Here is a 16,384-nt window from a genome sequence, read left to right on the forward strand (position 1 = left end):
CACTCATACATTGTTGGTGGAACTGCAAATTAGTGCAACCACTCTGGAAAGCAGTATGGAGATTGCTCAAAAAGCTAGGAATAGAACCACCATATGACCCAGCTAACCACTCCTTGGTATTTTTCCCAAAGAACCAAAATCAGCTTACTATAGTGACATAGGCACTTTAATGTTTACAGCAGAACAATTCACAATATCCAAGTTATGGAAGCAACCCAGATATCTGTCAATAGGTGAAGATGATCAAGAAAAGGTGTTATATATAGACAACAGAGTTGAACTCAGCCATAAAGAAGAATGAAATAATGGCATTTACCTGTAAATGGGGAAATGGAGAAAATCATGCCAAGTGAAATAAGCCAGAATCAGAAAAATCAAGGGTCAACTCTTTTCTTTCAAGTGTGACAACTGGAGCAAAATAAAGGAAGGGTGGTTGGGGAGGGGATTGGATATCGTGAAGATGCAGGAAGATCAGTGGAGTAGGAGACAAGAGGGAGGAAGGATGGAAAGGGGAGGAAACATGGAATGAGTTTAACAAAATCCTGCCATATGTAAATGTATGAAAGGGAACCTCACCTTTATGTATATACAAAAAGTACCAATGACAAATAAATAAAGGAGCGAAAGGAAAAAAAAAAAAAGATCACCCTGCTAACAAGTGGCTGAGGCTGAAGCAGTAGTCCCCAGTATTACCTAATGCACTGTACTGAGAAGTGCTTGACCTGGAAGGCAGAATGTTAGAGAGGAGAAATGGCAAGGAGAAATAAATGAATATTAGATACTGCAAACTGAACACCCACTAACTGCTGGGTGCTGATCTAAGGGCATTCCATGCGTCATTTACACTCCTGTTATTTGCATTTTGTTATTTCCATCATTTTCAAAGATGAGGCTGAGCAAGGTCTTCTGATATGCCTTAACATGCTGTTAGCTAAAAAACCTAGAACTCTTGGGGCTGGGGTGTGGCTCAGTGGTAGAGTGCTCACCTAGCATGCGCGAGGCACTGAGTTCGATCCTCAGTACCACATAAATGTAAAATAAAGCTATTGGGTCCACCTAAAAAAAAACAACTTAAGAATAAATATATTTTTTAAAAAACTAGAACTCTTAGGTTCAACAGTGGTGTGTTGTACTTGCCTATATGTCAATCTTAGTAGGACACCACGTTTCCCCACCCCCTTTTTTTTGTAACAGGGTTTAACCACTGAGGCACATCCCCAGACCTTTTTATATTTTGTTTTGAGACAGGGTCTCACTAAGTTACTTAGGGCCTCACTAAGTTGCTGAGGCTGGCTTTGAACTCATAATCCTCCTGCCTCAGCCTCTCCCAAGTCACTGGATTATAAGAGTGCACCACTGTGCCCAGTCAAATTGACCTTCTTGACACTCTTGACTTATGTTCGGAGAGCTGGGTTGGAGAGCTGATCCCATTTATCAGTGACTTGGACATGATTTGACCAAGTTTTCTAGGCCTCAGTTTCCCCACTAGTAAAGTATAGAAACTAGGCACCACCAAGGTGTCTTCAATCTTTTTTTTTTTCCTTTAGTACTAGGGATTGAACCCAGGGGTTCAACCAATGAACTACATTCCCAGTTCTTTTTATTTTGACACAGGATCTCATTACGTTTTTAAGATCTCGCTAAATTTTCCAGGCTGCCTTGAACTTGGACCCTTCTTTCGAGTGTCCCTAGATGCTGGCATTAAAGATGTGCATGGGGGCTGGAGTTGTGGCTAAGTGGTAGAGTGCTCGCCTAGCATCTGCAAAGCCCTGGGTTTGATCCTCAGCATCACATATAAATAAAGGTATTGTGTGCAACTACAACTAAAAAATAAACAAACATTAAAAAAAAAAAGATGTACATGGGGGCTGGGGTTGTGGCTCAGTGGTAGAGCAGTTGCCTGGCATGTGTGAGGCCCTGGGTTTGATCCTCAGCATCACATATAAATAAATAAATATATAGGTAGGTAAATAGATAGATAGATAAATAAAGGTCCATTGGCATCAAAAAACATTTTTTAAAAAATGTGCATCATTATGTCCAGCCCTCTGAGAATTTCCTTCCTTCCTTCCTTCCTTCCTTCCTTCCTTCCCTCCCTCCCTCCCTCCCTCCCTCCCTCCCTCCCTCCCCAAACTTATGCTACACAAGTATTCAACGGCTGAGCTACACCTCCAGCCCTGAGAATTTCTAATGAGTATAAATCTGCCTCCACTCAGAAGATCCTTGGCACCCCATGTGTGAAGAGGAACAGCCACCTCCAAACATCAGCAGTGACTTCTGGAGGGCATTGCTCACTCCCCTCGTGGTCTAGAGCCTCCCTCCGAGGCCAGACTAACCCAAAGCTGAATGCCAGCACTCCTGCCTCCCAGCTGGGCTCCTTAAGCAGGCGACCTCTCCTTTCTGTGTCTCAGTTTATTCTTCTGTAAAATGGAGTGCTAATTGTAGGGGCTTCATTTGGGAATCAGTGAGAAAACATGCAGAAAAAATTGGAGGTGTGGAAAATTCTCAGTAAACAAAGGTGACCCCTGTTGTGTCTACACTACCATTCTGGGCCCTGGGGAAGTTGCTGAACCTTGGACCCTGTCTCCTCTCCAGCCCCTGGGACCAAGATGGTGTTGGGGAGAGGGAGGAGAGTCAGGGTCCTGCTGAGACAGTGGAGGGTCCCGATTTGGGTCTCAAGTAGCCCCTACCCCTGAAACTTGAGGAGCTCCCCGCTCAGCCCAGGTGGCATTACCAGGCATTCTCACACATCCTTGTTCAGCAGCCGCCTGTGGGGAGAGGCAGTGGCCCTGTGAGGACAGGGGGAAGAATGGTGCCAGGACTGCCGCACTGCGAGCCAGGGGCTGCCACCTACTGTGGCCTCAGCTGAGAGGAGATGGCTGAAGTGCCCATGTGCTCCAGGCTTGTGAGGTGTGCTGTGTCACCAGGAGTGGCCTGGGACAGGGTCTTGACTGTAATTGGGGACCCAATTCCTAGGGACCTGTGGGTGAGCTACAAGGGACCAGGAGCCCCCCAAACTGCAGGATTGTGTGGGTGATCCTCCTTGGGCATAAGACCCCAAAACATCAAAAGAATTCTTGATTTATTAGGCAGAAGAACTGGCTTCCAGACCTTATTTATCCCTTCTTCCCTTCCTGTCATCGTGCAACGCACAGGATGGGACCTGCGTCCAGCCCTTCCCTGTATTGGGACTATAGCCTCTTGTCCAGAACCCCAATAAGTACGAGGCCAATTTTATAAGAGCCGATAGAGGGCAACTCCAGGGGCCACAAGAGCCTCAAACTGGAGCTCCTGACCCAGTAAATGGTGGGAGGCAAGTTGGAAGTCAGCAGATGAGTCTCCGCTCAGTGTCCATGACCTTGGGAAGAACTCCAGCCTTGCTGAGCCACAGTTCTTTTGTTTCCCATGAGCTGATGGCACTACTTCTCAGGAGGGGGCAAGAGTGGAAGAGATGAGCCGGGCGCAGTGGCACACACCTGTAACCCCAGCAGCTCAGGAGGCTGAGACAGGAGGATCATGAGTTCAAAGCCAGCCTCAGCACCTCAAAAAATACAAAGGGCTGGGGATGTGGCTCAGTCGTTAAATGCTGCTGAGTTCAATCCCCAGTACCAAAAAAAAAGTGGAAGAGATGAGGGTCTATCTTGGATCCTGGCCCAGGAACTGTGCTGGAACCCCTGGATATGGGACTCACCCAGGTCCCAGCTCAGCACAATGCTCGTTCCCCTTCCCTGGAGCCAGAAGGGCACTCATTTAAAATGCTCCAGGGAAAAGAGCGCTGGTGTGGAAATTGGGGATCTGGTCCTTGTCCCCACTCTACCTGGACTTACCAAGTGACCCTGACACTTCCCAAGGGCTTAAGTTTCCCACTACACAGAAAGGACCAGGCTGCCCATTCGGCCATGGGCAAATGCATTCAGGTGGGGGAAGTGCCAAGACAGGTGAGCAGTCAGGGGGCTTCCAGAGGAGATGGCATAGCTGAGGACTGAGCAGGGGTCACAAAAACTGAGTGGGCTCCCTGGACCTGGAGTCCTGGCAGAACCTCTGGATGTGACGGAGGAAGTTGGAAGTAGGGTCCTGGGAGGATGGCTCCATTACTCCACACTCACTAACTGGTGAGGTAATGACAGAGAACAGGGCCTCTGGGGTTAGATGGACCTGGGTTTGAATCCCTCTCATCTTTGCTTCATCAGGGACCCTGGGTAAGGATTTCACCTACTCACACCTCATTATTTCCATCTGGGAAATGGGCTTAGTAAACATACCTATTCAAAAGATTGTCAGATTATGACATGACTCCATTTATATGAACTCTCCAGAATAAGCAAATCTAGAGAGACAGGAAGTAGATTAGAGTGGTTATGCAGAGCTGTGGGGGTAGGGCGAGTGGGTTGTGGGATGATAGCTAAAGAATGAGCCTTTGAATGGTTTGAATGATTGATGTGTTCATTATATCTCAATAAATCTGTTTCCCTCCCCCTCACCCCCCAAAAAAACCCAAGTTGTTGGGAGGGTCAGATGAACGGCTACATGCCTAACACACTCTTAAGTGTCCTTAAATGTTAGCTGCCCCTGGTGTTATGTGTTCCCTGCAGCCAGTCCCACCCGCCCCCAGGGAAGGCTGATAGGGTTTGGGAGGAAGAGAAGGGGCCTGGCTGGCCAGGGGCTGGCTGGGGTCTCCAAGCAAGGTACATAAGGTGCATAACCTCCCTGAGGCTCACTTTTCTCATCTGCAACGTGGGGGTGACTTTCCAGGCATTGGCCACCTCTAGGGACATCAGGAAGCTCCCAGGAGACCATAGGTTTTGACAGATACAGAAACAAGGTTGAATGTGGAAGAGCAGGGAGTGGGGAAGGTGTAGTGCCCCTTTTATCTGTCCCTCAAGGGACTGGCCTCATGCAGCCACTCCTCATGTCCTAAGTGTGGCTTTCATTCAGGACACTGTATAGGGAATAGAGCAGGAACCAGTGTCCAAAGCCACCTGGAGCTTAGAGCCCCAGAGAAGGTTCTCCTGGTGCTGGAGTGGAGACCAGCATGTCACCACTCTGGGCCTCAGTTACCTCATCTGTAAAATGGGGCATAAAGAAATAGGGCCTTCCTAGGGCTGTGCTGAGGCTCACTGTGGCTGGCATGGCGTCTGCACTTAGTACATTGCTTTTTTTTTTTAACAATCTTTATTCTTGATTGCCGTCATCATCCAGCAGATGCCTTTTATCACCCCACCCCAGCTACCTTCTCACACAGGCTCCATCTCCCCAGTGCTACCCAGACTGTCAAGTTCCCCATGACAGGGCCGAGATGCTCCCTCCAAACCTAAGGGGGCTAAGAGAAGCTCAAGGAGACCCTGGCTTCCTTCTTTGTGCCCCTTTCTCCAAGTTCAGCCACCAAAGGCACAGCCCGTGGGTCCCACAAGGACTGAAGCCTCCTCTTTGTCTCCTTCCACCCAGCTACAGGGGAAGGTCACCAGGCCACCACTACCACCCCCGCCCGCCCAGCCGGCTTTGCTGGACTTCTGCTCTCACATCGATGGGAGCCCAGCTCAGCCTCTCCTGCTGCATCCCTCCCTCTGCAGAGCTGCGGCTGGCCCAGAACCCAGCCAGGGCCATCCCAGCTCTCCAGCATCTGTACTATGCCGTGGGGGCAGAGGATAGGGACCTGCTTCCCCAGCTCCAGCCCAGCAGCCGCAGTGCCTGATTTATGGCTCCCTCTGGGCTCTCTCCAGCAGAACTGCCTACAAACCACTTCTGGGCCCTTCCTGTCTGGGTCCCTGTTTGCAGGCAGTCAGGTTGTCTCAGGCCACAGCGGGTACTCGGGACATCGGGGCAGGTTGTGGAGTGAGAAGGACAGGCATCCATCTTAGCAGTGCGGTGTTGGGCTGGGCAGCCTGGAGTAGCTTGTGGGACCTCTCTGGGCCTCAGTTTCCCCATTTGTACAGTGTGAATGACCTTGAAACTGCCATCACTGATACCGTGCTTCTAATTGCCCTTCAGTTCCCTTCTCCCCCAAGTCTGTTGCGTTGGCACTGAGTACCAGGACCTTGGCAGCCAAGGCAAGCAAGACAGGAGTGGGCCATGGGGGTGGTAGAGAAGCCCAGCTTGGGAGTCCAGGCTCCTCCCTCCCCCTGGGGCCACTGCCTCCATCTCCGAAGCTCTGTGTCCTCATCCATAAGTTAGGGAGAGTCAGACCTGAGCTCTAACAGGTGACAGTTAAGTTACTTCCTTCCCTTTGAGGCCAGGCCCCACATCTCCCAGCCTGGTTCCCAGAGGCTGTCCAGTCCAGACAGGGAGGAATTGGCTGCTGGAGGGCAATTTGTAGTCAAGGTGGTGGTGGTGGTGCGGCACCTGGGATGGTGCCTCCAGGTGATCTGCAGGATCTCAGCTCAGGGGTGAGCAGGAGGAGGGGAGGCCAGAGCAGGCTCCCACACAGGATCTACAAGGAGGGTGTGGGACTATTAAAACCTTGATAATCTATTTGCTCATTTGTTCATCTTCCCAGCATATTTAGTCAGCATCTTCCTCTTAATGGCTCCCGTATACCTGGAAAAGACAATCCTAAGCACCTCCCACGTAATAACTTGCTTTTATGATCACAACACCACTGTTTTCCTCATTAGGCACAGAGAGGTTAAGTAACTTGCCCAAGGTCACACAACTGATAAGTAATCAGAACCAGGTCTGAAACCAGAAGTCCAAAGCCAAAACCTTTTTTTTTTTTTTTGCAGTGCAAAATAAATGGTGAGTACCCAAATCTTGATTGTTGATGACCTTGGGAATAGTGAGGAAATTCTAATATCTCTGTTTCACAGAGGAGGAGACCAAGGCATAGAGAGGTGATGTCATTTTTCTTTTCTTTTTTTTTTTTTTTTTGGTGGGGAAGGGTACCAAGGATTGAACTCAGGGGCTAAGGGGCACTTGACCTCTGAGCCACTTCCCTAGCCCTATTTTGTATTTTATTTAGAGACAGATCTCACTGAGTTTCTTAGGACCTCACTAAGTTGCTGAGGCTGGCTTTGAACTCACGATCCTCCTGCCTCAGCCTCCCCAGCTGCTGGGATTACAGGTGTGCACCACCATGCCCGGCAGTGATGTGATTTTTCTAACCAACATCTAGTGGTGACAGTGCTGGCATTTGTTGAAATGGCCTCCATGTTGAGAACAAGACCCTGGAGGGTGAGAGAAGACTAGTGGTAGCCTTTGCTTGGGGTCAGTCAGGCAAATGGCCAATAATAGTGATAATAATAATAGCAGTACTATTTTAGGAGCTATTATTGTGTGTTAGGCACCATGCTAAGCACGTTATACTCATACTTTCAGTTATACTTCACCACTATGCTATTAGGCAAGTGCTGTGTTTTATAACCTTGTTTTTTTAAATATATTTTTTTAATTGTAGATGGACACAATGCCTTTATTTATTTATTTTTATGTGGTGCTGAGCATCAAACCCAGTGCCTCACACATGTTAGGCAAGCGTTCTACCACTGAGCCACAAACCCAGCCCCTATAACCTTATTTTATAGCTGAGGGAATAAAAGCTCAGAGAGGTTGTGTGACTTGCTCAAGGTCACACCGCAATGATTTACCAAACCGGTTTAAAAATTCTTTTTTTTTTTTTTTTTGGTTGTGCTGGGAATGGAACCTAGGGCCTTACATATGTTTGGCAAGTGCTCTACCACTAAGCTAAATTCCTAGCTCTAGGGTTTAAATTTTTTAAATTATTTATAAATGGTCCAAAAAACTTTGGACGAAGAATAGACAGTTCCAAGTCTTTCTCCTCCCCTTCTATCCCCAGCTACCCAGGCCCTCCCCAAGAGGCAACTAGGATGATTTGAGTTTCCCAGATCTTTCCAGGCAGGTTTTTGCATTCTCAGACAAACCCAGTGGGCGCTGTTCATAGCCAGGTTTAAACACAGGCCTGTGAGGTGACTGCCACCCCTAGGGCTGATCAGCACTTGGGTCAGAGTGCCCACTGTGCCCTGGCAGAGATGTGGGACCACCAGAGGCCTGTGTCCCCACCTGGAGTCCTCCTCCCTCTCCTAGTCCTCTTCTCACTGTCGCTGTGTCCTCCACAAGTTGGCTCAGCAGGCTGCCTGGCTCTGCTCCGAGGCTGCAGCAGACGCAGGACTGGTCCGCGGAGCTGGCTAGCTGTGCTGGTGCAGGGCTGCGTCAGCTTAGGGAGGGCCTCCCAGGCTGAGGACCAACTTGGTTTAGTCCCCAAAAGCCATTAAAAGGATTTCATTTGGAAACAAGTAGTGATAGTCAAAGAACACTGTGAATGTACTTAAAACACTGAACTGTACATGTGAAAGTTAGGGCAGATGGTACATTTTAGGCAATATATATTTTGCACTTTTTTTCCCTTTTGAGAAAGGATCTTGCTATATATTGCCCAGGCTGCTCTTGAACTGGAGGGCACAAGTAATCCCCCTATCTCAGGCTCCCAAGTAGCTGGGACTTAACAGACAAATGCCGCCATGCTGGGCTTTTTCACACAATTTTTAAAAAATATTTAGTTTTTTAGGTGGATACAATATCTTTATTTTATTTTTATGTGGTGCTAAGAATCGAACCCAGGGCCCCACACATGCTAGGCAAGCGTGCCACCACTTGAGCCACATTCCCAGCCCTTTCCACAATTTTTAAAAATATTTTTATAATTCTATTTATTTTTTCAATGTGGTACTGAGGATCGAACCAAGTGCCTCACACACAACTAGTGCTCTACCACTGAACTAGAACCCCAGCTCCCCCAATTTTTTTAATATATATATTTTTAGTTGTTGATGGACCTTTATTTAATTTACTTATATGTGGTGCTGAGAATCAAATCCAGGGCCTCACATATTCTACGCAAGGGCTCTACCATTTAGCCACATCCCCAGCCCTATTTTGTATTTTATTTAGAGACAGTCTCACTGAGTTGCTTAGTGCCTTGCTTTTGCTAAGGCTGGCTTTGAATTCTCAATCTTCCTGCCTCAGCCTCCCAAGCCATTGGGATAATAGGTGTGCACCACTGTGCCTGGCCCCCAGCACAATTCTTTTTTTTTTTTTTTTTCTTTTTTTTTTGGTGGTGCTGGGGATTGAATGCATGGCCTTGTGCATTCGAGGCCAGCACTCTACCTATTGAGCTATATCCCCAGTCCCCCAACACAATTCTTTTTTTTTTTTTTTTAGTTGTAGTTGGACACAATATCTTTATTTTTTATTTTTATGTGGTGCTGAGGATCGAATCCAGAGCCTTGCACATGCTAGGCGAGTGCTCTACTGCTGAGCCACAATCCCAGCCCCTACAATTCTTTTTTTTTTTTTAATTTATTCTTCAGTTTTTGGCAGACACAACATCTTTATTTTATTTTTATGTGGTGCTGAGGATCGAACCCAGCACCCCGCGCTTGCCAGTCTAGCGTGTTACCTCTTGAGCCACATCCCCAGCGCCCCCTACAATTCTTTTTAGTGTGGGGGAGGGGGGAGAATATCTGAAGCAGTTGCCCTCTCAGAAAAACAGCTCACTTTTTTTTTTTTTTAATTAAACCAGGAATTGAACCCATGGGTACTTAACCACTGAGCCACATGCCTATAGCTTTTAATGTTTTATTTTAAGACAAGGTCTTGCTAAGTGGACCAGGCTGGCCTTGCACTTTCAATCCTCCTGCCTCAGCCTCCCAAGTTGCTGGGTCTATGGGGATGCACCACCACACCCAACTAACAGCTCATTTTAAGGAACTCAATAAGGGCAACCTGGAAAAACCTTTAAGAGGTGGGTGGGGTGTGAATATACCCCAATCCATGTGCTATCTAAAAGGAACTAGAACTTTGGAACTGACCCAGCCAACTGCAACCACAGGCCTCTTCCCTTCTTCCAGTGCTTCCCATTGGCTGGATCTAAAAAAGGCCATTGGCAAAGGAGCTTGGGAAATGTAGTTTGCAGAGATAAACCCTTCAGAGGCTGAGTAGGGCAGAAGGAGGACAGCAAATGGGTCTGTGATCACAAGGCGGATGATCAAATGACCAGAATAATTGTCAGTGTTAAACAACTGAGCAATTGAGCATTAAAATTGAAATTTCTAGCTCCTGAAACACCAAAGGCCCTTTTGGGTCCACCATCAATCAGTGGTAGACCTAAAGGTGGGGAAAGGAAAGGAAGATGGGATGGACGTGAATGTTTGTGAGGCCCATCTCTGCCTAGTCATGCTGTGGCCTTGGGGAGCCTTGCTAAGGAGTCCTGAGGAGCCTATACAGGGTCACAGGATTCTGTCCAGCACTGTACAAGGAAGGAGGAGCTCCATGCGCTTTAGGGAACAGATAAGGGGAGAAGAAGCCATGAGGACCCTGAGCTGGATAGACTGAGCAGGCAGGACCCGGGGAGCCAGTGGGGCTCAACTGATCCCCAGAGAACGCACTTGGAATCTGGGACTGTGGGAACCTTCCTACTGTAATTTTTGGGTAACTGTCTGGCTCCTTGGGAGTTTCATTTATTTTAGTTTTCTTTCTGACCTCATGTTCCAAGAAAGCCCCATGTGTAGTCTCACCTTGGCGGAATAGATGGGAGAACCTGGCAATTCCCTCCGAACATGCCTGAGAGGAATCTAGAAGTACTCAGGAAAGGTCTCAGACCTGCCCAGGGTGGCATGTTGAAAATTTTTTAGCTTCTTTTTCTTTTTTCTTTTGCTATCCTGGGGATTGAGCCCAGGGACACTCTACCACCCTTCCCAGTCCTTTTTATTTTTCTGAGACAGGGTCTTGCTATTGTAATGCCAGATTCGTGGGACCCCAATAGACCTCCAAGAGCCGAATCCGATGCAATCACACAAGAGTCTTTATTGCAACCTCCAGCCTGGACTCACAACCATTCCTGACGCAGCGGTCCCAGGGAGTGAGTCCTGGTCTTTTGTTCAGTGAGATTTTATAGGTTTTGGGGGATACTCTATGCATCACAACATCACACAGCAAATCATTCCATACCATGGGAAAGTCAAACAACAACTCAACATTGATTAGCACATTCAATGGCGGGAACAATTTGGGTAGGGGTGATTGGTTAATATAAGAGGGGGATTCATTTGAACTGATTGGTTTAGGCCGCGAGGGGTGTATGTGCTAAACTACATGGTTTCCCAACATGTTATCAACCACCATAAACTACTTGGGGGTCACCTGGCATTCCAGGTATTTTCTCTGTCTTATGCTGATTGGAGGTTGCTAGGGGGGTTGCTATGGGTTCTCACCTAGCCTAACTGAGTCAGGGACACCTGGCACCGTAGACCTCTCCTGTTATTTACAAACAACTCAGAAGGGTGGGTATGTGCTTAGGAGTGCTCTGTGGGTTTTTCCAAGGACAAGGGTCATGCCCCCTTCCTTAGAACAGGCCTTGAGGTAGAAGCTGCTGTTATTTAATAATTTTTAAAACCATGTAGTTTAGCACATACACCCCTCGTGGCCTAAACCAATCAGTTCAAAGGAATCCCCCTCTTATATTAACCAATCACCCCTACCCAAATTGTTCCCACCATTGAATGTGCTAATCAATGTTAAGAGTTGTTGTTTGACTTTCCCGCGGTATGGAATGATTTGCTGTGTGATGTTGTGACGCATAGAGTATTCCCCAAAACCTATAAAATCTCACTGAACAAAAGACCAGGACTCACTCCCTGGGACTGCTGAGTCGGAACGGTTTTGAGTCCAGGCTCGAGCTTGCAATAAAGACTCTTGTGTGATTGCATCAGATTTGGCTCCTGGAGGTCTATTGGGGTCCCAGGAATCTGGCATAACACTGTATTGCTGAGTCTGTTCTCAATGTTGCAATCCTCCCGCTTAGGCCTCCTGAGTAGCTGAGGTAACAGGCATGGCCACATGAGGAGTTCGAGGAGAGCTGTGCTTAGACCATAGTTCTCTTGGCTCCCAGGAAGCTCAGAGCACTGGCTGTAAGCTAGTGACACTGGGGGCAAGTCCTGACTACTGCTCAGCGAGCTCATACAAGCCTCCTATAACTTGAAGAGCAACTTCCTTCTATTAGAAGGGGATACAGTACCTCCCTTGCATGGTTGTGGGATGGAGTGGAGGGGGTTTCTGCTTGTCAGGTGCCCATATGGTACCTGGAAACTACACTCTGACCCCTAAGAAGAGAACTCCCCAGGGCTGGGGTTGTGGCTCAGCGATAGAGCACTCGCTTAACACATGCGAGGCTCTGGGTTCAATCCTCAGCACCACATATAAATAAATAAAATAAAGGTATTGTGTCTAACTACAACTAAAAAATAAATATTAAAAGAGAGCGAGAGAGAGAGAAAGAGAGAGAGAGAGAGAGAGAGAAAGAGAGATAGAGAGAGAGAGAGAGAGAGAGAGAACTCCCCAGATTCCCTACTCTGTTCTTTCTTTCCCCCACCAGGCAACACACTAGCAGGAATTTGTCCTCTAACAGGGATGTGCAGGAAGAAAGTCTCCTTTTTTTGATGAGACAGCGATGAGGTGATGTCTGGGTTTTTTATATCCCCATTGCTGAACTGGTGCCAGCTGCCAGAGTCCAGGCAGATCCCAGGAGCCACATTTGTCCTCTGGGTTCCCAATGCTTGGGGTACCTTCCGGGGCTCCACTTTGAGACCCACCATCTGGGAAGAAGTTGACCAGGGCAAATGACTCAGTTCTGAAACCTACCAACTTTATTGGGGACCCAGGCTGTATGCTTGAGAGATGACCTCACTCGAATCTTTTCTTTAAGAAATACTTAGATTTCTTTTTCTTAACAAAGTAAGAAAGCCTTTGAGGTATAGGCACTACTGCTAACCCCACTTTGAAGGGTAAACTGAGGCCTACAGAGGTTAACTATCTTGCCAAAGGGAGCCAATTTCATGTCAAATTATGGCTCTGATCCTGTGGATGGCCTGTGGATCAGACTTGGGAGCCTGAGTGCTCATTACCTTGCTGGGTCACTGGCTGATCTACTCACTTTCCACAGCAAAAGGACCAATGGTCTGGGGATTCTGAGATCAATGCTGATGATATTATAGGATCACATTTTAAATGGGAAAAGAATTTCTAAGCCAGTTGTGGTGGCCCATGCCTGTAATCCCAGCAATTTGGAAAGCTGAGGCAGGAGGGTCATGAGTTTGAAGCCAACCTCAGCAACTTAGCAAGACCCTGTCTCAAAATTAAAAAATGAAAAGAGCGGGGAAGGCTGGGGCTGGGGCTCAGTGGAGCACTCTTCTAGCAGGTGTGAGGCACTGGGTTTGATTCTTAGAACTACATATAAATGAATAAAATAAAGGTCCATCAACAGCTAATAAATAAATAAATAAATAGAGCTGGGGATGTGGCTCAGTGGTTAGGCACTCCAGGTTCAATCCCCATAACCCCCTTCCCCACAAAATAATATGCACCTGTTAAAAAAAGGAATACAGTTACAGAATGTTCCAGGTATGCAGTGAAAGCTTTTTAGATTCCAGTCTCTAGAGAGAAGCTCTGAAACCATTTATTATATAGATTTCTACAGTTTTTTCTTTGCATTTACAAGTACATGTTAATACTTTTTTGGAGGGGGTACTGGGGCAACCCAGGGGCACCCTACCACTGAGGCAAATACCCAGCTCTGTTTATTTAGCAGGGTCTTGCTAAGTTGCCCAGGCTGGCCTCAAACTTTCGTTCCTCCTGCCTCAGCCTCCTGAGTAACCTGGGATTATCTTTTTTAACATTTTTTAATATTTTTTTTTTCCAATACTTCTCTATTTTATTGAGGTTGACCAACATGGTATTTATATATCTCAACATTTACTTTCAAAGTTTTTCAGCGATATTTAGATAATGAACTATTTTCCATAATTAGTTAATTGAGGCACATTGGTTTGTATTTTAGAGAAAATACTTATCTTTAGGACACAGATAGGAAGAAGTATAATTTGCAAATGTTACACAGATGATTCCAAATCTCAGCTAACCTCTTTCACAAACTACAACCACTACTTTACTTTTAATGACAACAGAGATTCAAAAACAACTGTTTAAATGTATTTGTGTGATATTGGGGTAACTCAGAAATCCCTGAAAGAGCAGTAAGCTATGATTATTGAAAAACGTCAGAACGTTGGCAAGGCTTAATAGCAAAGTACTTAACAGAAGGCCACAGATGTTTTCCTAAGAGGAACTAGGAACTACAGGTGTCACTTAGTAATGCATTGAAATGGCATTGCCCAGTGCAAGTGCTGCACAGAAGTCAGGTCTCCTCCTCAGGATCCATCACTTTGGATAAGCTTCCACTATCATAGCATGGCCCTGCCCTCCAGCTGCACAGGCAGCCACTAAGCCATATTGGCCTCCATCCTTCCGTAATCTGTTGGCAGCTGCCATGACCAACCGACAGCCAGTGGCTCCAAATGGGTGTCCCAGGGACAGTGATCCACCCCAGATATTAAACTTCTCCAAAGGAAGCAATCCAACCTTGGTTTTCCTACCCATGTAGTTTTGTGCAAACCAGTCAGAATCCATGGCTTTAAAATTGGCCAAAATCTGACCTGAGAAAGCTTCATGAAATTCAAAAACATCAATGTCAGTCATGGTTAATCCTGCCTTTTCTAGAACTTTGGGTGTTGCATATGTTGGTCCCAGTAAAAGCTGATCTTTTGGATCCTGGGACACATACACAAAATCCCTTAAATATGCCTTTGGTTTATAACCCAAGGCCAGAGCTTTGTCCTCTGCCATAATCAGCATTGCGGAAGCGCCATCAGTCAGGAAAGAAGAATTTGCAGCTGTCACTGTGCCATAGGGCTTGATGAATGCAGGTTTCAGTTTGGCCAACTGCTCCAGTGAGGAAGGGCGGATGCCATTGTCTTTGGTAACTGTATCTTTTCCTGGTACTTTGAAGGGAACAACATCAGACAAGAGTCCTTCATCCTGTGCCTTCTTGGCAAGACTGTGAGAGCGCAGGGCATATTCATCTTGTTCCAGTCGAGAAACAGCAAAGGCGGCAGCCAGTCGGTCTGCAGAATGGCCCATGGTCTCACTGGTCGAGAATTCAGCCACTGCAGGCAGCTCAGGTGATAGGAAATTCAATCTGAATTTAGAGAGCAAAGACAGTCGCTGGCCCAGTGTCTTGGCCTTATTAAGATCAAGCATCATTTTCCTCATTTTCCTTGAATGACGAATAGGGACGTCGGACATTAACTCAACACCACCAGCCACGACCACATCAGACTGTCCGGAAGCAATCAGGCCAACAGCTGTGGTCATGGCTTGGTTTGAAGAGATGCAAGCCATGGTGACAGTGTGAGCAGGAGTCTTGTCAGAAAAGCCAGCTCCAAGGGCAGCCTCTCTAGCCACATTGCTTGTTTTCACCTCCTGAATAACTGTGCCAAAGATGATATAATCAACAACTTCTTTTGGGACATTGGTCCGTTGCAATAAACCCAAAAGTGCTGCTCTAGCCAAATCATGTGGCATCAGGTCTTTATATGAAGTGCCTGACAGCAAAAAAGGAATGCGAACACCATCCACCACCACGATATTCCTCATATTGGGTTTGGCTAAGGTCTTCTTTGATTTGGGCTGGGCAGCTGAGGCAGCTAATAGCTGGGAGGAACAGCTCAGAGGTCTTACAGAAAATCTGAGGGCCCATTTTGATGTATTGGGAAGGTTTTTTAAAGTGGAAGTCAAGATGGAAGTCATTTTGAAACCTGCGGTGATAAATTAAGACCGGTGACAGTGCCGCTCCGAGCTACTGCTATAACGCGATTCCCAGTCACTGCCTATGCGCTGCGCACTGTCGGCCCGGTCGGAAGACCTCTCTCCGGCTTGTCCATTTTCTACTCTTCCAGGGAGGAGAAGGGGCCGCGGACACTGGCGCAGCGAGTGTTCTCTGTTCCCGCAAGCAAAGAAGTGGGCTTAATATTTATTTTTTAGGTGTAGTTGGACACAATACCTTCACTTTATTTATTTATTTTTATGTGATGCTAAGGATCGAACCCAGAGCCTCACATGTGCTAGACGAGTGGTCTACCGCTGAGCCACAACCCAGCCCCCTTATTTTTTAAAAGGTCATGTTATACATTCTGTTTTGTAACTTATATTTTACAAATAACATTACCTGTTTGGGCCGGTGAAGATAGCTCAGTGGTAGAGTTTGCACTTGACCTGCACAAGACCCTGGGCTTCAATCCCCACACAAAAAACAAAACAAGACAAAAAAATACAGCAGCTCTTAAAATGCAGAAATGCTTGCCTGGCAGATTCATCAAGGATCTGGTAGGGGAAGTGGCTGGTAAGGTTTTGTGCAGAATCATGTGTCACGTGAGCATTTTTTAGAGAAAGTGACTGTGACTCTCATCAGAATCATAATAAATATCCAGATCCAAGACGCTTGTTTTTCATATGGGAAAAGCAAGGCCAAGAGAAGGGATCC

At 46.8% G+C, this 16,384-nt stretch overlaps 1 protein-coding gene across 1 annotated transcript; it reads right to left on the reverse strand.

The window, feature by feature from the left end:
- Positions 1–13,705: 13,705 nt before the first annotated feature.
- Positions 13,706–15,684, reverse strand: LOC124081112 (trifunctional enzyme subunit beta, mitochondrial). The gene has a single exon (XM_046427268.2). It carries the CDS (start codon positions 15,649–15,651, stop codon positions 14,224–14,226), a length of 1,428 nt encoding a protein of 475 aa, XP_046283224.1. The 5' UTR covers positions 15,652–15,684; the 3' UTR covers positions 13,706–14,223.
- Positions 15,685–16,384: the final 700 nt, after the last annotated feature.

This window comes from Marmota monax, unplaced genomic scaffold (assembly GCF_021218885.2).
Source record: "Marmota monax isolate L192 unplaced genomic scaffold, Marmota_monax_Labrador192_F-V1.1 WCK01_AAM20220418_F8-fsc00177, whole genome shotgun sequence".
Lineage (NCBI taxonomy): Eukaryota > Metazoa > Chordata > Mammalia > Rodentia > Sciuridae > Marmota > Marmota monax.

Excerpts from the sequence above, each read along its gene's own strand:
- LOC124081112 (XM_046427268.2), bottom strand. The coding sequence starts at position 15,651 with ATGACTTCCATCTTGACTTCCACTTTAAAAAACCTTCCCAATACATCA.